Source organism: Rana temporaria, chromosome 1 (genome assembly GCF_905171775.1).
Source record: "Rana temporaria chromosome 1, aRanTem1.1, whole genome shotgun sequence".
NCBI lineage: Eukaryota > Metazoa > Chordata > Amphibia > Anura > Ranidae > Rana > Rana temporaria.
Genome location: NC_053489.1, coordinates 348662923 through 348686241, shown reverse-complemented (window position 1 = coordinate 348686241; position 23319 = coordinate 348662923). Strand labels below are relative to the sequence as shown.

The 23319-nt window shown below is 44.2% G+C and overlaps 1 protein-coding gene across 3 annotated transcripts in view; it reads left to right on the top strand.

The window, feature by feature from the left end:
- Nucleotides 1–23319, top strand: part of ANO8 (anoctamin 8) — a 170507-nt gene that overhangs the window by 109776 nt on the left and 37412 nt on the right. For all 3 annotated transcript variants that reach the window (XM_040320489.1, XM_040320475.1, XM_040320480.1), the window contains exons 7-10: nucleotides 3523–3650; nucleotides 14995–15156; nucleotides 15297–15449; nucleotides 16384–16510. In XM_040320489.1, the coding sequence (XP_040176423.1) occupies nucleotides 3523–3650; nucleotides 14995–15156; nucleotides 15297–15449; nucleotides 16384–16510 (570 nt within the window). The remainder of the gene's footprint in view (nucleotides 1–3522; nucleotides 3651–14994; nucleotides 15157–15296; nucleotides 15450–16383; nucleotides 16511–23319) is intronic.

Genomic DNA, 23319 nt, shown 5'->3' with positions numbered 1-23319 from the left:
AAAGTGTAAATGACCTCTAAATTCCTTGGACTCAAACTTACCGTTCTCTTATGTTTGAAGTGTGATATTCGTAATTTTGTGCAAATTTACCCCCCCCACCCCTTAGAACAACCCCCAACCTCCCTCCCTCCCCTCTTCCCTTGCCTAACTAGGCCAACCCTGGGGGCTATACTTGTGACCACTCCCTGCCAGCCCTCCCTTACATAACCTTCCATATTCGTACCTTGCATATTGCTTCCTGCTGTACCCCCCCCCTCCCTTTCTAGGAAAATATGCATACATCAAAACAGCTTTCCTCCTAGTGCATTCATTTTGGTGCTTAAGGGATTCCCTGCACCGTCCCCTTCGATGTTTAATTACAAAAAAAACAAAAGCAGAAAAGGAAAAAAAAACACACACAAGTGCCAAAGGTGATATGGGGGGGAAAAAAAAGGGGGGGGGGAATTCATAGCACCCCCCTTCCCCCCCCCTCTGGGGAGAGAGAGAGAGGGGGGGGAAAAAAAGCAACTGTCCCTTTAAGATATAACTCTTATATATTCCTCTTCATAGGTATTCGGTCAGTCTATAGTCTACAGTTGCAGTTTGTTCTCTTCCAACCACTGTACTGCTTTTCCCAGCGAATCAAAAAGCTGGGGTCCCTCTGAGGTCATTATCCGCAGACGTGCTGGGTAAAATAATGCATATGTAATTTTGTTCTTTAAAAGGCTACGTTTAATTGGTGTAAACTCATATCTGCGTTTGCTTAATTCTGGAGAAAAATCTGGATACAAAGAAATTCTTGACCCGTTATAAAAAAATTCCCCCTTCTCTCTTGCTTTTTGCAGTGCTGTTACCTGCTGTTATAATTAAGGAATTTCAGGAGTAGGGGCTGAGGGTATCCATCCTTCAGATGGACTCTGAATGGAACTCTATGGGCCCTTTCTATCACAAAAAGTGGTGAAAATAAATTTTCCCCAAAAATGTCTCTAAACCAGTTCTCAAAGAAGCTTATGAGGTGGGTACCCTCACTTCGTTCTGGGAGATCCACTACCCGTATGTTGTTTCTACGTAACCTATTCTCAATTTCGTCAAGTTTGGACGCCTGCCGCTCCATTTTTTTCTCATGTTTTAAGGGGTGCACCTCATCTTCCACTTGACTCAATCTCTCCTCTGCTGCTGTTATCCTTTGCATGGTTCTTTGCAGTTCCTGGCCCATTGACGCTAGCTCTTTCTTGATTCCTTTTGTGAGTGAGTGAATAACTTGTATAGCGCCAACAAATGCGAACCGAATCGCCTCAAGGCGCTTTGCATCCATTTCCGTGCTGATCCTTCAGAAGAGGTGGGTCTTTAGTTTTTCCCTGAAAGCCTGATGGTTTTCTTCCAACGGTCGTGGGTAGAGCATTCCATAGCCGAGGTCCTTGGACTGCAAATTACGTTCTCCCTTCGATTTGTAGCGGGATTTGGGGATTTGGAGAAGGTTTTGGTTGGTTGACCGGAGCATGCGATTGGTGACGTAGGGTTTAATTTTTTTGCTTAAGTATTGAGGCGCGTTTCCCTGTGCGCATTTGTGGGTGTCTTGAATGTGATCCGATCCTTTACGGCTAGCCAGTGGAGGGACCTCAAGACCGGGGCGATAGATTCCCACGGTTTTTTACCTGTTACCAGTCTGGCTGCCGTATTCTGGACGACTTGAAGATGCAAAATCTGGTATTTTGGTAGTCCTAAATAAAGGGAGTTCGCGTAGTCCAGTCGGGAATTGATGATTGTTCCAACGACTACTGCTGTATCCTCTTCCAGGATGAAGGGGATGAGTCTACTTGGCATGCGGAGATGATAGTGAGAACCGCTGACTACTGCTCCTATTTGTGCGTCAATTGTTATGTCTGAGTCAAAGATAACTCTGAGGCTTTTGACTGTTGCTTGGGTTGATGGTTTGTCCAAGGATGGTGGGTGGTGTCCATGTGATCCTAGAATTCGATTTCCAATTTGCGTGAAGGATAAGGAGTTCCGTTTTGGATCCATTGAGTTTGAGTGAGCTTGCAGTCATCCAATTATCGATTAGAGTAAGGCATTTTCTTAGTTCCCGATATTTGTGTTCTTTGTTGGCGATTCGATTATGCAATGATCCTCTACATGCATTTATGGCACTTAGTATTTCTTTCAGTGTTGGCTCTCCCTCCCCTAGTGGATCAGTTGCTATGGCCATTGCAGGAGTTTCTATAGGAGCCGTTACAGGTGCAATCGTAGACCCTGGGATTTCTTCCATAGGGCCCTTTTTATTTGTCGTCTTTGGGGCTAAAGTGCCCTGGCCATAACTTTTTCTATCTGTCAACGCTGCCGCTTGGGCTTTTGCCTGTCCTTGTTGTGGTAGAGTCCCCTTACCTGGAGAATTTGTATGAGCAAACTTTTCCAGTTTAGCTGCTACCTGCGTTGCTTTTTCTTTCGCTGATCACGTTATCTGGGGGGCCCCACTCTCCAAGTTAGACTGTTCCTCTTTCTTCCCCTTTGATGACATCCTTTGCCCTGTATGTCGGAGCATATGTCACACCAGTGTGAACCGGGCCCTAAACTGTTCCTGGGTCAGGAAGTGCGGGGAAATATCTTTAATGGAGCCCCAGATAGCTTTAAAAAAGACAAGGGTTGAAATTCTTCTGCACTCTTTCCAAAACTAAAACACATGGACATACACTTAAACCACTGTTGACTCATTCAGGCATTTTTAGAAAAAGCATGTTTGATAAATATATCAGAGGCATTTCAAAGACAAGCTAATACTTGCAGGAAACAATAGATTATGCCAGGCTAAAGAATATAAATGAGCAATGACAATTATTTAATTGCAGGAGGTATTGTATTTATAATGCTATAAAAATCCTGTGTATGGATGGCCCTGCATTTCAAGTTCAGCAACCTTTTAGAGTTAATTAAAGCATATACATGGTGAAAATTTTAAATATGATAATTTCCTTGTTGTATTTCAATTTCAGGTAGCTTATATTGTATTATCAAAACAAACTATTGTTTATATTGCTAATACAATGCTGATGTTCTAAAAATGTTCTAAAATTAAAAAAGTGTACTTTTTGGTTCAATAATTTTCTATCTAAACAAAGTGTAATAAATACATTGTTGGATCAAATAAAGAATATATATATTAATATATTGGACATACAAAGGTATTTCTAATAAAAAGAAAGTAGGGATAGATCAGACAAAATCAAATAATTAAATTAATATCATTGTTAAAATAAGATATTAACAGAATTAATACTTCTCATCAAAATGCAAGTAAATTTATCGTTGATCATAACCCAGTTCCACTTTTGTATAACATATTCAAATGTTATGCCAGGTTGATTCCAACAGCATGCAATAGTTATTCCAGCAGCTAAGATTGTATAAGAAATTAGGCATTTGGTGTGTTTAGGTAAACTCATATCAAATTTCTATAAAAGCAATGTCGGGGATTTAATAATTGTTTTGGTAAAAAAAAAAGTGTACTTTTTGGTGGTATGTTTTGTAATATGTTTATTTTCTGTACAGATGAAATCTGTGAGTATTTTGGAGTGAAGATTGGCATGTATTTTTCGTGGCTTGGATTCTACACATCATCATTGGTCTACCCTGCTGTCTTTGGAATGATGCTCTGGTTTTTCACTGAATCTGACCAGGCAAGGAATAACATTTTGCACACAAAATTTATGACTAAAAAATCTCTGCAAAAATAGCAAGGTTAGATAAGGGATTCTGTACACACACATGATTTTAGACTCGATGAACAATGACATACATTTTTTTATTTTAGAAATGACCCTTTTCCCTTTTTTTTTTTTTTTCTTTTTTTTTTTGCCTCCTCTGTACAGTTAAGAAAAAAATACAGGTTACGCTCAGTGTTTTATTATCTTTGTGTCTTTATCTCTGTTTTTCAAAAAGGCCTCCAAAATCAGTTTTTGGAAGTGAAAAATCTTCAGCTAATCAAAAAAAACATCAAAAGCATCTTTATTTGGCTAGATAATGCAGTTCTCATGTGCCTCTGGCTTGCTGAAGATCTAAATGCATCTAAAAAGATCTAATTTAAAGGACAATTTAAAGCTAAACTTCAGGGAAAAAAGCATATTGGGGCAGATCCTCAAAGAAATTACGCCAGCGTATCTGTTGATACGCCGCGTAATTTCAAATTTTGCGCTTCGTATCTTTGTTTTGGTATCCACCAAACAAGATACGACGGCATCTGTGTTAGATCCGACAGGCGTACACCGTCGGATCTAAGATGCAATTTTCCGGCGGCCGCTGGGTGGCGTTCACGTCGTAATCCGCGGCGAGTATGCAAATTAGCTATTTCCGACGATCCACGAACATACGAGCGGCCGTCGAATTCTTTTACGTCGTTTCCGTTCGCCTTTTTCCGGCGTATAGTTAAAGCTGCTATCTGGTGGCGTACTCAATGTTAAAGGGTCACTAAAGGAATTAATTTTTTTAGCTAAATAGCTTCCTTTACCTTACTGCAGTACTGGTTTCATGTCCTCATTGTTCGTTTTTGCTTTGAAGTAGCTGTAATTCTGCTGTGATCTCCACACTTCCTGGTTGCCTGTTTCCTTATAACCATCGTACTGGGAGATTTTCACGGTGGTCTAAGCTGTCATTACTGTGTGTCTAAAACTCCTCAGAACCAATCGGATTCATTTTAAAAACAAAACACTGCCCTGGATTTGTTTGTTTTTGTTCTGTGAGTCTTCCTGACTCACCTCTCACCCGGAACTTCATGTATGTACCTTTAAAACCGAAAGTGAAACTAGAGGCACATTATATGATAGATTAAATTCAATTTTTAATCATTTTTAAAAGGAATCAGTTAACTTTTATGTCTCTATACCCAATAAACAGTCATTTCAGCAAAAAAAATGTTTTCCTTTAGTGACCCTTTAAGTATGGCCGTCGTTCCCGCGTATAATTTTGAAAAATTTTCTTTGTTTGCGTAAGTCGTCCGTGAATGGGGCTGGACGCCATTTATGTTCACGCCAAAAACAATGACGTCCTTGCGACATCATTTGGAGCAATGCACCCTGGGAGTTTTGACGGACGGGGCATGCGCAGTTCGTTCGGCACGGGGACGCGCTTCATTTAAATGAAATACGCCCCCTACTAGCCGCATTTGAAATCCGCGCCCTTACGCCGCGAGAGATGCACTACGCCGACGTAACATACGGCGCAAATTCTTTCTGGATTCAAACCAAAGCCAGGTAAGTTACGGCGGCATAGCGTATCTCAGATAAGCTGCGCCGGTGCAGATCTTTGTGGATCTGCCCCCTTATATTTTTCTTGTACCAACCATAGCTTGTCCATAATAACTAATTATTTTACTTATACTCATATTATTCTCCTGCCAAATGATTGAAAGGAGTGAACTACGAAGAGGAAATGCGTACTGCCAATGTGCAGTGTGATGGGTTGCCTCGCTGTCCCTAAAGGAGAAGTCCAGCCAAAGCTTGAAAAGAGATCACAGGAGTGCAGAACGAACTGCACTTCTCTGATCTGTTTTCAGCAGACAGCCAACTAAGCCCGCTTTCGGCTGACGTCACAGGCAGGGTGGATTGGATTTAAATCAAGTCAATTTTAAATCATAATTTTTTAAAAGCAACTGTCATCTCTGTCCTGCACTGGCTTCTCTTCTGACCAGCTGTTGACTCACCGACAGTCCCATTAACTTTAATGGGATGGCTGGTGATGTGGCAGTGACACAACAAGGTGATGGACGTTCCTTTATATGTAAATATACATGCTTTAAAAATGGGGAAAAAAAAGAAAAAAAATCAACACAAGTTATAGTGCCTAAGGACCAGAGTCTTTCCAGCAGTGCTTTTGGGGCTGACATGTAACAATTGTTCCCCGGGGCTGGCGTGCGGTCCAAGCCTCGATTTCATGCGGGTTACAGCAGGCAGTGACGTCGGTGTTAGCCAGAAGCCTCTACGAGTTTCGCATTCAGTCATGCTTCCTGAAGACGCATGACTGCATGCAAAACGCATTGAGGCTTCTGGGTAACGCCAAAGTCACTTCCTGCCGCAACCCACACGAAATCGAGGATTGCATATCAGCCCCAAAATCATTGCTGGAAAAGACTCTTAGGCACTATAACTTGTAAGTGTTGATTTCTTTATCGTACATCACGGGACACAGAGCGGCATTCATTACTATATGGGTTATATGGAGTACCTTCAGGTGTAGACACTGGCAATCTCAAACAGGAAATGCCCCTCCTTATATAACCCCCTCCCATAGGAGGAGTACCTCAGTTTTTACGCCAGTGTCTTAGGTGTTAGTCATGGTTTAGCTTGCCTCCGCATCCTTGGGATTAGGTGAGCTACCGGTTCTGTCCAAAAAAGCCTCAGCGCTAAAGTGGTCAGTAACCGGACCCCAAACCCTTGGGGTATAGCCCATAATGCTTTTCTTTTTAGAGAGCTGGACCCTGGGCCCAGAACTTAGAAACCTTTGCGTACCTAAAGTTTTCTGTTGCCAGGGTGCTATATGGGCCCAGGACAGTGGATCCTTCATAGGAACCCAGGGCCTGAAGGTCTAGACATCCCCACGGAGATGGGGGAAGATTGGGCCTCTTGCTTGGCAAAGTCCTGCGGCATGGAGCAGGTAAGTGAGGGGAAAACTTGCGGAACTTGGTTCTTAGCAGGTTTTTTTCTGGGGGGTCACAGGGGACATGCCTAAAGTTATGCACTGCATCTGGCAAACTAGTCACATATCATAAAGATAGGATGGCTCTCTATGTATTATTCCCCATAAGATGTGACCTCCCTTGTAGTGTTGGAAAAGCATTGAGTGGGGCCTGTGTTATATAAAAATATATGTGTGTGTCAGAGAGCTTTGCTTACCTGCAGGCCTCCAGGCGATGCTCCATTCAGTCTTCCTCCTCAGAGCCTGCAAGCAGGCAAAACGCTGGCCTCCTCATGGTTCCAGGCTGCAGGCTGCAGTTTGCTGGAACAGAGAGGTCCCTTCCTCCCAAAATCCCCCCCCCTCCCCCTGTCGGGAGGGGCATTTCCTGTTTGAGGTTGCTGGGGGGGAAGGGCGGGTCAGTGGCTTAAAGGAAGGGGCGGCCCTTCCTTGTTTGTTCCATCAATACTTTGGAACTGAGGAGAAAGACCAGAGCGGCAGCACGGGGCGCCGAGGACACACAGTGGCCAGAAAGGATATTGCAGTCTTCAGAGGACTGTTTTGTCAAGCCTAGAAATAGGCTGTTTCTTTTCCATCTCATAGTTTTTCTTTGCAATACTACTCAGGGGGACAGAATGTTTTTTCTTTCCTGGATTTGAAACAAAAACGAAAAAAAAAAAAAAAAAGTCATCTAGGGGAGAGGAAGCATTTTTTTATCCCCCAAACAGGTGTTTGGACAATTAACTTTTATAGTTCCAAATACCAATAGGTAGCAGGTGTACCTCGGTATTGTACCATGGTATGCCGCTGTTTTCCCTACAGGGAGCCTTGGGGCCATCGGGATCTGGGGCTGGAGCTGACGCGGGTCAGTCCAACCCTAAGATGGTCACGGAGGAGGTATTACTCACCTCTTTAAAAGAGATGCAGAAAAGCATGGGAAAAATGATATCCGCAGCTATGCGGGGCAGTAAGCGGAATAGATCTCCGTCGCCCGAGCGCGGACCCTCAGAAGAGGAGGTCCTTTCCTCAGGGGAATTGGACGACCTCTTGGACACGGACCAAGTAGGTTCAGGGATCGAAGACCCGGATACAGAGGAGTCTGGGGCAGTCTCCCTGAGGGAGAGCTGGTGGATTCAAGGATTGTCGGACTTGGTCCATAGGACATTCAACTTGCCAGTACCAGATCTCCAGGTATCGACGGTTTCAGCTTTGGGCTCACTGAGGGCGCCTCAAAGCAATGCTGTGTTTCCGATCCATCCTCTATTAGAGGGAATTTTGTTCCAAGATTGGAACAAGCCAGATAAGATCTTCTTACCACCTAAAAGGTTCTCTGTCCTATATCCTATGGAAGAAAAATTTTCCAAAAGATGGGCTACTCCTGCAGTGGACGCAGCCATCTCATGTGTTAACAGATCGTTAACATGCCCTGTAGAAAACATACAGGTGTTCAAGGATCCAGTTGATAAGCGCTTGGAAGCACTACTTAAGAACTCCTTCACTACTGCAGGGGCAGTAGTACAGCCAGCTGTGGCTGCGATTGGGGTCGCTCAAGCATTATCGGATCAATTTAAGCAGATGCTTAAACTTATTCCGGCCCAGCAGGCAGAAAAATTTTCGGATGTCCCTAAGGCCATATGTTTTACGGTAGACGCAATCAAGGATTCTATCCAGCAAGCGTCACGTTTATCGTTATCCCTTATCCATATGAGAAGACTCTTATGGTTAAAAAGCTGGGAGGCTGAGCCCCCATGCAAGAAGCTCCTGGTAGGGTTCCCCTTCCATGGAGGACGACTCTTCGGAGAGGACTTAGATAAATACATTCAGACCATTTCAAACGGCAAGAGTACTCTCTTGCCAACTAAGAAGAAGGTTCAGGGACCTGCGTTTAAACGACAGTATTCCCCTGGGCAGGGGCCCTCTAATGCCAAGCAGTATCGACGGCCTCCTGCAAAAGCAAACTTCGGCTTCAACAGCAGATCACAAGGACAGGCTGTTAGAGGCAAAAGGCAGTGGTTTCGCAAACCAGCAAGACCAGCCCCCAAGCCAACCTTATGAAGGGGCGCCCCCACCCACGAAGGTGGGGGGAAGGCTGCGACTCTTTTCAGAGATTTGGGAAGCCAGCATTCCCGACGAGTGGGTACGGTCTTCCGTGGCCACAGGCTACAAATTAGATTTCCTAAGGTTTCCTCCTCCTCATTTCCAGAAGTCGAGGATTCCAAACGATCCGGAAAAGGGAGCCGCATTAAGATCGGCATTAGATCATCTACTTTCCCAGGAAGTAATAGTAGAGGTACCAGTCCTGGAACAGGGGCTGGGTTTCTACTCCAACCTATTCATCATCCCAAAATCCAATGGAGATGTCAGGCCAATTTTGGACCTAAAGATGGTAAATGCATATCTAAAGATCCGCTCATTCGGATGGAATCCGTGCGGTCAGCAGCTGCCACACTCCAGAAGGACGACTTCATGGCGTCCATAGACATAAAGGATGCCTACCTTCATGTTCCAATTTATCAGCCACATCAAAGATATCTACGCTTCATGGTGGCTTCGCGTCACTTCCAATTCGTGGCGCTTCCCTTCGGGTTGGCTACGGCCCCCCGGGTGTTCACGAAGGTCCTAGCTCCAATCCTAGCCAAACTAAGGATCCAAGGGGTCACGATCCTAGCATACCTGGACGACCTCCTAGTCATAGATCACTCGTCTCCCGGCTTGGAGCGAGCAGTGGCCCTCACGGTCCAATACCTCGAGAGGTTCGGCTGGGTCCTAAATCGAGAAAAGTCAGCTTTCCAGCCCACAAAGCAGTTGGAATATCTCGGCATGAGATTAGACACAGAACAACAAGGAGTGTTCCTACCTCTGAGGAAGGTAAAAGCCATCAAGGAATTAATCCTACTGGTTCTAAGCAAGAAAGAACCGACTATTCGCCTATGTATGAGGTTACTAGGCAAGATGGTGGCCACATTCGAGGCGGTACCATACGCCCAGAGCCACACTCGCATCCTACAGGCAGCCATCCTGTCAGCATGGAGCAGAAGGCCACAGGCCTTGGATATCCCGTTGCCGCTCTCATCAAGAGTCCGACAAAGTCTGTGTTGGTGGTTAGACCCTCAGAATCTACTGAAGGGGAGGTCTTTCAGCCCAGTGGCTTGGAAGATAGTGACCACAGACGCCAGCCTGACGGGCTGGGGAGCAATTTTGGATGGTTGCACTCGCCAAGGTACTTGGGCAAAGCCAGAGAAGCAGTTGCCCATCAACATCTTGGAGCTCAGAGCTGCTCGACTAGCCCTCAGGGCTTGGACGTCAAAATTGCAGGGGTTCCCGGTGAGAATTCAATCAGACAATGCCACGGCCGTGGCACACATAAATCACCAAGGGGGAACCAGGAGTCAAGCCGCTCAGAGAGAGGTGAGCTTGATTCTTCTATGGGCAGAGGCTCATGTGCCCTGCATATCGGCAATATTCATTCCAGGAGTGGACAACTTTCAGGCGGACTTCTTAAGCCGCCAGACTCTATGGCCGGGGGAATGGTCTCTGCATCCACTAGTCTTTCAAGCACTCTGCCAAAGATGGGGAGTGCCGGACGTGGATATCATGGCATCGAGACTCAACAAGAAACTAGACAGGTTCATGTCCCGCTCAAGGGATCCGATGGCCTGCGGAACCGATGCGTTGGTTTGCCCTTGGCATCAGTTCAAACTTCTTTATGCGTTTCCCCCGCTCCAGTTACTACCCCGCCTGCTGCGCAGGATCCGGGTGGAGCACATACCAGTCATCCTGGTAGCTCCAGCATGGCCCAGAAGGGCATGGTACTCACTAATCTTAAGGATGGTAGTGGGAGACCCTTGGACTCTTCCTCTACGGCCAGACCTGCTATCGCAAGGTCCGATCCTCCACCCTGCCTTACGGCATCTAAATTTGACGGCCTGGAAGCTGAATCCCTGATTCTCAGGGGTAGAGGTCTGTCTCAGAAAGTAATCTCTACCCTAATCAGAGCCAGGAAACCGGTCTCTAGGGTGATTTATTACAGGGTCTGGAAGGCCTATGTAGGCTGGTGTGAGTCCAAGCGATGGCTTTCTCGCAAATTTACCATCGATAGAGTATTAAGTTTTCTCCAGCTAGGAGTGGATAAAGGATTGGCATTAAGCACAATCAAAGGACAGATTTCTGCTCTGTCAGTGTGGTTTCAGCGGCCGCTGGCCACCCACTTGCTGGTTAAGACCTTCCTTCAAGGGGTCTTACGTATTAGACCTCCAGTTAAATCCCCGCTTTGCCCGTGGGATTTAAATCTTGTTCTGTCAAGTTTACAGAAACAACCGTTTGAGCCGTTGGCTGATATTCCTTTGGTTCTACTGACAAGGAAGTTAGTATTTTTGGTTGCCATAGTTTCCGCAAGAAGAGTTTCGGAGCTGGCAGCCTTATCCTGTAAGGAACCATATCTTGTTTTTCATAAGGACAGGGTCGTTCTCCGCCCTCATCCTTCCTTCCTTCCGAAGGTCATATCCAGTTTTCATTTGAACCAGGATTTGGTATTACCATCCTTCTTCCCTAAACCTACTTCCAGAAAGGAAGGGTTGCTGCATACCTTGGATATTGTCAGGGCCATGAAGGCCTATCTTAAAGCTACAAAGAAGATCCGGAAGACAGATGTGCTGTTCATTCTACCGGATGGGCCCAAGAAGGGGCAGGCAGCTGCAAAGTCCACCATTTCTAGGTGGATTAAGCAATTAATCACTCAGGCCTACGGCTTGAAAGGGTTGCCTCCTCCAGTATCATTAAAGGCTCATTCTACTAGAGCCATGGGCGCCTCCTGGGCAGCACACCACCAGATCTCTATGGCTCAAGTTTGCAAGGCGGCAACCTGGTCTTCTGTCCACACGTTTACAAAATTCTACAAGTTGGACGTAAGAAGGAATACTGATACTGCCTTCGGGCAGGCAGTGCTGCAGGCTGCAGTTTGAGACCCTCGGATTCCGGGGGCTCCTCTTGTTCGAGTTAAATTTAAAAATTTTATTTTTCTCAACTAAGTTGGATTTATTATGATTTGAGTATATCTCTAAATTAAATCCTTTTGTCTTGGAGATGTTCTCCCTCCCCTCATTGTAAGCATTGCTTTGGGACATCCCATATAGTAATGAATGCCGCTCTGTGTCCCGTGATGTACGATAAAGAAAAAGAGATTTTTAATACAGCTTACCTGTAAAATCTTTTTCTTGGAGTACATCACGGGACACAGAGCTCCCACCCCTCTTTTTTGAGGACCATTTTGGGAGGCATACTGCTTGCTACAAAACTGAGGTACTCCTCCTATGGGAGGGGGTTATATAAGGAGGGGCATTTCCTGTTTGAGATTGCCAGTGTCTACACCTGAAGGTACTCCATATAACCCATATAGTAATGAATGCCGCTCTGTGTCCCGTGATGTACTCCAAGAAAAAGATTTTACAGGTAAGCTGTATTAAAAATCTCTTTTTTTTACTTTTTATATTAAATAAAGCATAAATATATTGCGCAATGATGGCTATTTGCTTTCTAATGCGATCCTGAGATAAACCAATGTGGAGGTATATGAAGTGATTATTGGCATACTGGTTGGAAAATCTTCAGATCCGGGAAGTGGTTCTGTTATCCTGACTTATCAGTGTGACACTCCGCATCTCCGATCGTGATAAGAAGCCTCTGTCAGCCTCTGTCAGTCTTCTTACCACGTGATCAGCTGTGACCAATCACAGCTGATCATTGCGTTAACCAGGAAGTGCTGGTTAACAGCATTTTTCGGTTCACGCTGACAGGTCAGGCGAGTTTGCTAGTCAATCAAGCACAGTAATCCCACGGTCATTAAACCAGGTTTTGGTGCTTTTGCAGTGTGGGCAGGTTTTCCTGCTGGAAAATGTCAGCATCCCCATAGAGCTCGTCTGCAGAAGGAAGCATGAAGTTCTCCAAAATCTCCTGGTAGACGGCTGTGTTGACCCCGGATTTAATGAAGCACAGTGGATCAACACCAGCAGATGACATGGCTCCCTGAATCAACCCAGACTGTGGAAACTTCACACTGGACTGACTTCAAGCATCTTGCAGTGTGTGCCTCTCCATTCTTCCTCCATACTCTGGGTCCTTGGTTTCCAAATGAGAGCAAAATTTGCTCTCATCAGAAAAGAGGACTTTGGACCACTGAGCACCAGATCAGGTCTGTTTTTCCAAACTGCAATTGTCATTTTCACAGTAAACAATGCATTTTTATAGCACTTTTTGCTGTGAAAATGACAATTGTCCCAAAAATTTGTCAAAATTGTCTGATGTGTCCGCCATAATGTCGCAGTCACGAAAAAAATCGCTGATCGCCGCCATTAGTGGTAAAAAAAAAATATTAATAAAAATGCAATAAAACTATCCCCTATTTTGTAAACGCTATAAATTTTGCGCAAACCAATCGATAAACGCTTATTGCGTTTTTTTACCAAAAATAGGTAGAAGAATAAGTATCGACCTAAACTGACGAAAACTTTTCAAAATTGTCGCTCTATTTTTGTTTATAGCGCAAAAAAATAAAAACCGCAGAGGTGATCAAATACCACCAAAAGAAAGCTCTATTTGTGGTGGAAAAAAGGACACCAATTTTGTTTGGGAGCAAAAGGACACCAATTTTGTTTGGGAGCCACGTCACACGACCGCGCAATTGTCAGTTAAAGCGACGCAGTGCCGAATCGTAAAAAGGGGCCTGGTCCTTTACCTGCATATTGGTCCAGGTCTTAAGTGGTTAAAACATTTAAAATATATTGACACCAAAAAGTTTTTTGCACCGGTGACACACATTACACAAGGTGAGGAATGTGGTGGCAGCAGGTGAGTGGATGCCCGCTAACAGATACTGCCATTATGGATCTGAAATTACAGGTGCTCTTTAATTATAAGGACTTGGAGCCGGTTCACACTGGGGCGACTCGTCAGGTGACGCAGCCGCCTGACAAGTCGCGTCCCATTGTAGTCAATAGAACCGTTCTAATAGGAGCGACGCAAGTCGCTCCGACTTAGAAAAAGGTTCTTGTACGACTTCGGGGGCGACTCGGGGCGATTTGCATTGACTTCTATACAGAAGTCATTTTGCAAGTCGCCTTGGAAGTCGTCTTCAGGTCGCCTGGCCGAGTCGCCCCCGAAGTCGTGCCGCCCCAGTGTGAACCGGCTCTTATTCTTGCTGGTAGTTAGAATCTTCAATATTTGCAAAAAAAATAAAGGTTTCCAATTTAGAATAATAAGCTGTCAGGTTAGTAAATATTTTCAAATTGGGTCTCTTTTACAGCCTGCTGCCATTTTGCAATTTAATGGAGGAATAAAGCACCACCTCCCTGAAATTCGTTTTTGCAGGTTGGGATGTCTGCCATAGAATTCAATGGGCCTAAATTCGCACCTGAGTCGGACTAACAAGACTCTTTTTTTTTTTTTTTTTTTTAATTTGCACTGAATCTGAACTCCGGCTGCACCGGACATATGTGAACAGGCACAATAGAGAGTAATGTTCTTTCACATAGTTACATAGTTAGTCAGGTTGAAAAAAGACACCAGTCCATCCAGTTCAACCACAAAAAAATAAACAAACAAAATAAAAAACACAGTACAATCCCATACACCCAACTCCATACCCACAGTTGATCCAGAGGAAGGCAAAAAACCCCAGCAGAGCATGATCCAATTTGCTACAGCAGGGGAAAAAATTCCTTCCTGATCCCCCGAGAGGCAATCGAATTTACCCTGGATCAACTTTACCTACAAATCTTAGTACTCAGTTATTTTATGTACATTTAGGAAAGAATCCAGGCCTTTCTTAAAGCAATCTACTGAGCTGGCCAGAACCACCTCTGGAGGGAGTCTGTTCCACATTTTCACAGCTCTTACTGTGAAAAAAACCTCTCCGTATTTGGAGGTGAAATACCTATATCATGCGAATTGGATGCTGTTCTAGACTAAACAATTCATCTTACTGGTGTTCAGCAATAAAGATTCCTCTGCCTAAAGCCTTCCCATTGGATCAAAAAGCAGCAGCATCACTACTCTGCAATGTAGCTGCAGCTGCCCTACAAACAACATAGCAAAGCAGTCAGTAATATTAAACCAGAAAATATCTGAATATTTACTGTACAGCAAAGGTGTGTATCACAAGAATGGCTGACCAAAATTACAAATCTATTGGCATGAAAAAGGGCAAATATATGCAAATTAATACCTGTTTTGCCTGTTTTTTACCTTAAAACAAGTCACATCCTGAGAGCAAACCAAGCTTTTTACACATGATTCTTTTTGTTTATCTGCTGTGCTCATGTTCTTCATTTTGCATTGTTTTTCATTTTGGATTTCTTTCCTCAGACCAGTCGAGATATTTGCTGTGTGGTGTTCGCTTTATTCAATGTTATTTGGGCTACTTTGTTTCTGGAAGGCTGGAAACGTAGAGGGGCTGAACTGGCATACAAGTGGGGGACATTCGATACCCCTGCTGAATTTATTGAGGAGCCCCGACCACAGTTTAGGGTAAGGGATGATGCGTTTTAGAGTAAAAGTTTATCTGCTTCGTGATTTGTAATGATGTGTTTTAGGTTTAAAAGACTATTTACTAACTTGTCGTTTGCTTTCTGTAATGGATAATTGTTTCCACTTTTTATCATACACAGGGTGTCAAAAGAATCAGTCCAGTGACAAACTGTGAAGAGTTACACTACCCCCCATGGAAGCGTCTTCTATTCCAGTCCTGTGTCAGTCTACCTATCTGCATGTCCTGTCTCTGCTTCGTCTTTATTGTGATGCTTGCTTGCTTTGAGCTGCAGGTTAGCAAAATACTTTCCATCAGAAATTATATTTGATCACTGTTATTGCAGATATGTTTCATGATCTTGTAGCTCAACCAAAGAACGTACCCATTATACATTGCAGTTTGTTAATCCATAGATGTGGTAGCTGCATTAGTTTACTTTTTTTTCAGGCCAAGTACATTTTTTTCTAAGTACAGAAAAATACCTGTTGATTCTGTCAGAAATGTTGTGTTTGTGTAACTTTCTGTGTGTGAACTGAAATCTCAAATAACTTGTATTCACTTTCTCAGCTATCGTCTGTGCACCACAAATCAATGCCCCTCTATTTAATGGAGATGAGGAGAGGAAAAGGTGTTTATAGTCTATAACAGGAGTGCCGCCTAGAGTAACCATGTTGCTCCTCCATAGATGCAATGAGTGTTGTCAGCCCAGTACAGGAAGTGTATTGCTAGGGGAATCGCAAGGTGAAAAAAAGGAAACTGATGCAACCACATCTAAATACTGAGGCACTGTAATATATGCATTTTTTTTTTTTTTTGCTATTGGGTTTAGATAAGTGCTAAACTACACATCAAGCCAAGTTGTGGATAAAATAAGGAAGGACCCCCCTCTAGTCTGGATTTTACTGTCTGTTTTTCACTGCTTTCTGGGGCTCTGTTAGAAAGATTTCCTCTCGCTTGCTGTCAATGTAACAAAAAATTCAGAAGTGCTGACAGAAAAAAAAAAGATGGTTGCTTTATTTTAATAGTATTCCAATACATCATCCGCAGTACTGTATTTGCAATTGTATGTTTGAAGTTAGAGAATTCCGTAAAGAAAACCTGGGATCTGGGTTAACCAACTTTTTAATTTCCCAGTCATAATGCTCTTAACATTATTATAATGATAGTGGATATATGCACAGCCATCAGCTGGATATAATTTGTTTGCGTGTTCTTTTCTTTTGCAGGAGTTTGTCCTTAGTATAAGAGAGCTCCCACGGCTTGTTCGCTTCTTCCCCAAGATCCTTTTGGCCATTATAGTTAGTTCTTGTGATGAGGTGTACAGGAAGATTGCGTACTGGTTAAATGATATGGGTATATTAACTTTTATTAAACTGTTCCTTTTCATTACCTTAACTTTGTATACCGTACTGTATATCACCTCACCATTTCAAGTAAATGTATATATTATTTTGTGGAAAACAGTGTTTACTCCCCAGTGCAGCAGTCAAGCTGCCCCAATCCTACAACTGCTACCTCCACATAAACTTGGTGTCATTCCTCATCCCTCACTGTGGACTTACCTGAAGCTAGCCCTTGCTCTTTTCAAGTATTTCATTGCTTAGAATGACTCATATTTCTGTGAATGTCTGTCTGTATACTTGGGTGTTAAGATTCACAGAACAAAATTAGATTAACCTCCCTGGCGGTATGATTCTGTCAGAAAAAAGGTGCTGAAAGCGGTACCATTATTTGCAAGGAAATTTGGTGTTTTATATTGTAGGTCTGTAATTTTTAGAAATAACTCACTTAAATCTGACCAAACAAGATTCTAATAGGCATCCCGGGTATGACATTTTTTTAAAAACAAAATTATAAATTATAATATAATAAATAATTATAAATAATTATAACAAATAATAATATAATTATAATAAAAATTATTCAATAATGTAATCAAATTAAAATCACTGAAATTTGCTCAGTTGCAGAATTGTTGCTGTCATTATTTTTTTTTTTTTATGACGAATTTCCCCACAAATCGCTATCGCACAATTCTGCAAGTGATTATAATTTATTATCGCTGTTTTTTAGCTGATCTAAAACTATTTTTGACATAAAGGGACACTTTTGGTTGCTATGGACAATCTACAGTTTGCAGGGAGAAAGAAACGTTTTTATTATATAAAATGACATGCATGACACAGGACAGACCACTAGGGACAAGGGGGGTGTGTTTTTTTTACATACAGTACTGTAATCTATAAGATTACAGTATACTGTATGTAAAGTGTTTGTTTACGTTTTTAAATTTGGCGCCGTTCTCCGTCCCCGTGCGTCGTAACGTCGCAGGGAACGGAGATCGGCGTCACACGGAAGCACTATGTGAATCGAGCGAGGTCCCGCTCGCTCACACAGCGCGGTGGCATCGCTGGATCCAGGGACAAGGTAAGTAAAAAGTGCCTGTGGATTCAGCGAGGCGAGCCCGAGACTGACTCGGGGTTACCGATCGTAGCAGGAAAATCAAACCCCGAGTCAGTCTCGGGAAGACCGCCAGGGAGGTTAAAGGCCAAGTTCACCTTTTACATAAACTGGCCACACCAAACAAGGGACCCCTGTAGTTTAAAACACACTGTGCTGTTTGTAAAAATATTGTTTACTGCCAATGCCATACCTGTCCTTTTTCTGTCACCCTAGAAGCCTGACTGAAATACTTCCAATGTTCACTGTCATATGTTCTAGCTTATTTCCAGACCCAGCAGGCATTGAGTGCTCTGCTCACACCCAGCATTGCAGGAGAGCGCATATTTCCTGATTCATATGCATATACATACGTAGTGCGCTTTCTCCCTTCATAGAAAAGACTCTCTGGTTGCACATCTTCACCAGTATTCTCACACTTTAATCTCATACTCTCATACACTCAGACTACAACAAAAATGGCCACAAGCCGTCTTCTTGGAGGACAAATAGCAAATAAACCTATTACAAGATTATATATAGAATTGTTAGACCCGTTCTAGGGACAATCTATCACATCCACATCCCTGTAAAAGATATATTGGAAAGAATTTGGGTAAACACCACTCTCCCATGTGGTAGTGGGACTTAAAAGCATGTGAGGGTGTCACTGAGGTAAGCACAAACTATTTATCGATAATAAATTAGTAAGTTTATTACAGAAACATAAATAGCATACAAATGTACAAATACATTGAACAATTGCCAATACTACTTGAATCCTTTTAAAAGCTTGAAAGATGCTGGTACATGGAGTATTCCAAAATGTGTCTCGATGTATTTGTAAATTTTTATGTTATTTATCTTAGAATAAGTAAAGTAGGTATATTGTCTGGGAAGGGTGGGGAGAAGCCGCGGAAGAGTGTTAGGCCCAGCCATACACGGAGCGAATTTCTTTCCTGCAAGCACGGGTTGCAGGAAAGAAATTCACTTGATTCCCCCATCAACACCGTTAGTGTTGATGCGGGAATCTCTTCTGTCAGGCCATTGTCTTCTCCCGGCAGTAAGGGTGGGGGGAAGCCATCCCTGGGGGAAGAAGACAATGGCCCAGCAGAAGGCAAGGAATCGCAAGCAAATCCAGCAGGCTGGTTTTACCCAAGTTGATAGATCGATCAACTTGGTACATTTAGCCTGCCCATTAATGATCGGGCAAACCAGAGACAAGCTCCCCTTGTCCCCTTGGTGTCTGGTTACTGCTGCCAACTGATGCAAGTTTTTTAAGTATGCTAGAACATTATATATATATATATATATATATATATATATATATATATATATATATATATATATATATATATATATATATATATATAATAGTATCTCACAAAAGTGAGTACACCCCCCCACATTTTTGTAAAGATTTTATTATATCTTTTCATGGGACAACAGTGTACAGCTTGTATAACAGTGTACATTTGCTGTCCCCTCAAAATAACTCAGCACACAGCCATTAATGTCTAAACGGCTGGCAACAAACGTGAGTAAACCCCTAAGTGTAAATGTCCAATTTGGGCCCAAAGTGTCAATATTTTGTGTAGAAAAATGTGTATATCCAGGGCGCTCCAAGAATTTGAATCCTGACAGATAAAGTCTGTGTTGGAGAGGGTAGCAGATCTTCACACACTTTAGGCAGCACTCAGGGAGACAAGCAATCTCTAATGGGAACAGAAAAAAAAAACAAGGCGCCTCTAAGTGCAGAAATATAAAACCTTTAATATCCCCTAAAGGGGTTAAAAACGCTTACAAGATGGTGGATGAAGCAGGCATGTAGCAGGTAAGTGTGTCCAGAAGATGTTCCAGTGGCAGGGCAGTCCCGCCTCTATGACACACTTCCTGCTCTCTTCCTGGTTGTGTTCCATGCTGGTTTTTGTCTCGCTTCCTCTGACATCATCCCCAGGCTCCATCACCATTGTGTTCCCTAAACACTCACAGCACAAATTGGCTGTTATCCTGTGGACTTCCCTGGAAGCTTTATCATCAGACTGGGAGTGCCCTGCCACTGGAACATCTTCTGGACACACTTACCTTTTACATGCCTGCTTCATCCACCATCTTGTAAGTGTTTTTAACCCCTTTAGGGGATATTAAACGTTTTATATTTCTGCACTTAGGCGCCTTGTTTGTTTTTCTGTTTCAATATTTTGTGTGGCCACTATTATTTTCCAGCACTGCCTTAACCACTTGCTGACCAGCCACCATCAATATACTGGAGCAGGTCAGCAGGATCCTGCGAATCACCGTAGGTGTACGTCGGCACCTTTTTTAGGGCAATAGCGGGCGTGCGCCAGCAGCACTCGATGCGTGTGGCCATCGGTTGCAATGAGAGCCAGAACGGGGATGTGTGTGTGTGTGTCTCTCTTCCTACTAATCAGGAACAGCGATCGGTCTCCTCCCCCAGTGAGTCCCATACCGCCACAGTTAGAAACACTCATGAGGGAACATAGTTAACCCCTTGATCGCCTGCTAGTGTTAACCCCTTCTCTGTCGTGACATTTATACAGTAATCGGTGAATTTTTATAACACTGATCACTTTATAATTGTCAATGATCCCCTCCTAGCCTTTCGCTTATATTTTCTTTAGTAGGTTTAATCGTTAAAGGTCGCAGGGCCCGGCTGCCCATGGCACAGCTTGCTCCCATACGGGGTGCGGTGGGCAGTGGGGTGACTCGCTGATAACTAGAAATGCACTCTACTTGATGTTATCGTTTGATCTCACTGGTTGCTCCTATCTGTATATCCTTAAACCTGTAATTCTGTCATTGGTCTCATTTCTGTATCCTTGAATTTACTTAACAAAAACTAATAATTAAAAAAGAAACCTCCCACCCTCACAAAAAAAAAAAATGTCAATGGTCCCAAAAAAGTGTCAAAAGTGTCCAATCTGTCTGACGCAATGTCGCAGTCCTGCTAAAAATCACTGATCGCCGCCATTACTAGTAAAAAAAAAAAAATTGATAAAAATGCCATACATCTATCCGCTATTTTGTAGTCACTATAACTTTTTCACAAATCAATTTAATATACGCTTATTGCGTTTTTATTTTACCAAATATATGTAGAAGAATATATATCGGCCTAAACTGATAATAAAGAATTTTTTAACTTTTCTTGGGGATATTTATTATAGCAAAAAAATTCGGACATGCTTCAATTTTTTATGTCGTTTTTCAAAACGTCGTTTTTTGTGTTATTTAAAATGATAGTGTGTGGGTAAAATGACGTTTTTAAACACGCGCATGCTCAGAAGCAAGTTATGACGCAAGCTTGAATGGAACATAGTGCCGTCGTACGTGCTGAACGTAACCACGCTTTGCTAGAGCATTTTGAAAAAACGATGGTGTGTAGGCAACGTCGTTTTTTAAAATGAAGTTTGAAAAACATCGTTTTTTTTTCATGAGAAAAACAATGTTTTTTTACAAGACAAAAAATGACTGTGTGTACGCGGCATAAGGGTCACAGGAGTGCAATTTGTTTTTCGACTTCAAACCGCTCTCTGCTGACGTCACTTGAATCGGTCCAGGCACCGCATCATCACGACAATGAAGTCTGGATCTGCCAGGTGCCTGGACTGATGGTCGTCTCGGCCTCTCAGAGAGCCGCTGAGATGGTCGCTCCTTGCCCCTCCACAGCTCAGCGCTCCAATGAGCATGGGGGAGCAGAGCAAGAGAGCAGCAGCTCTCCTCTGAGGGGGCCGAGAGGATGAAGCCATTGGAAGTGTTCGTGGCTCGGTTCTCAGTGCAGAGGTGGCGGGGGACCCTCTTGGGCATGGCTTTCACCAGAGCTTCACAGGTTGCCACTGGAGTCGTCCTTCACTCCTCTATGACGACTAAGGATGAGCTCCAGCGTCTTCGCATAGTACACGTGCAGAGCCCGCCAGGAAGTCTGCACGGCGCTGCACTAATCACAACCAGGGAGACATTTCCCGATCTCTGCAGCCGAGCATCTGGACATTGTCTCCCTGGCTGTGATTAGCGCAGCGCCGTGCAGACTTCCAGGCGGGCTCTGCACGTGTGCTACGCGAACACGCTGGAGCTCATCCTTTATGACGACATCACAGAGCTGGTGGATGTTAAAAACCTTGCACTCCTCCACCTTCCGTTTGAGGATGCCCCACAGATGCTCAATAGGGTTTAGGTCTGGAGACATGCTTGGCCAGTCCATCACCTTGGCTTCTTTAGAAAGGCAGTGGCCATCTTGGAGGTGTGTTTGGGGTCGTTATCATGTTGAAATACTGCCCTGGGGCCCAGTCTCCAAAGGGAGGGTTCATGCTCTGCTTCAGTATGTCACAATACATGTTGGCATTTATGGTTCCCTCAATAAAATGTGGCTCCCCAGTGCCGACAGCACTCATGCAGCCCCCAGACCATGACACTCCCACCACCATGCTTGACTGTAGGCAAGACACACTTGTCTTTGTACTCCTCACCTGGTTGACGCCACACACGCTTGGCACCATCTGAACCAAATAATTTTATCCTGGTCTCATCAGACCACAGGACATGGTTGCAGTAATCCATGTCCTTAGTCTGCTTCTCTTCAGCAAACTGTTTGCAGGCTTTCTTGTGCATCATCTTTAGAAGAGGATTCCTTCTGGGACAACAATCATGCAGATCAATTTGATGCAGTGTGCGGCGTATGGTCTGAGCTCTGACATGCTGACCCCCCCCCCCCCCCCCCACCCTTTCAACCCCTGCAGCAATGCTGGCAGCACTCATGCATCCATTTCTCAAAAACTACCTGGATATGACACGGAGCATGTGCACTAAACTTCTTTGGTCGACCATGGCTAAGTGGAACCTGTCCTGTTAAACCGCTGTATGGTCTTGGCCACCATGCTGCAGCTCAGTTTCAGGGTCTTGGCAATCTTCCTATAGCCCAGCCCTCAAAATTTACAGTGTGGACTGCCTGGGAGCAGGGGGGGGCGAGCAAGGAGAGGAGAGCAGAGTCGCCGCTGCAGCTGCTGTCGCCACCACCGACGCGTTGTTTAAACCGCGGGAAACATTACAGCTTAATTCAATAGCTATGTTCCCCCGCCGCGCGCGTCATATACAGCCCCTCCCCCTTGTCCGGGCACTTTGATAGACAGATCACTCATCCCAGGATTGGATGGGTGATCTGTCTATAAAAGTTTCCCGGACAAGGGGGGGTGCTGTATATAACGCGCGCGGCGGGGAACACAGCTATTGATTTGAAAGCTGTAATGTTCCCCGCGGTTTGAACAACGCGGTGGCGGATCCGGCTCCTCTCCTACCCAGCACAGGTAGGCTGCAGGGGGAACTCTGGCTGCAATGTGGGGGGGGGGGGACTCTGGCTGCAATGTGGGGGGGGACTCTGGCTGCAATGTGGGGGGGGGGACCTCTGGCTGCAATGTGGGGGGGGAACTCTGGCTGCAATGTGGGGGGGTACTCTGGCTGCAATGTGGGGGGGGACCTCTGGCTGCAATGTGGGGGGGTACTCTGGCTGCAATGTGGGGGGGGGGGGTAACTCTGGCTGCGATGTGGTGGGGGAACTCTGGCTGCAATTGTGGGGGGACTCTGGCTGTAGAATGGGGACATTTTGCTGCATTGGGGACACAGGCTGCATTGGTAGACATGGGCAGGCTGCATTTTTGGGCATGGATAAAGTTGTTGTTAATATTTATTTTTATAACTAGATTCTGCAT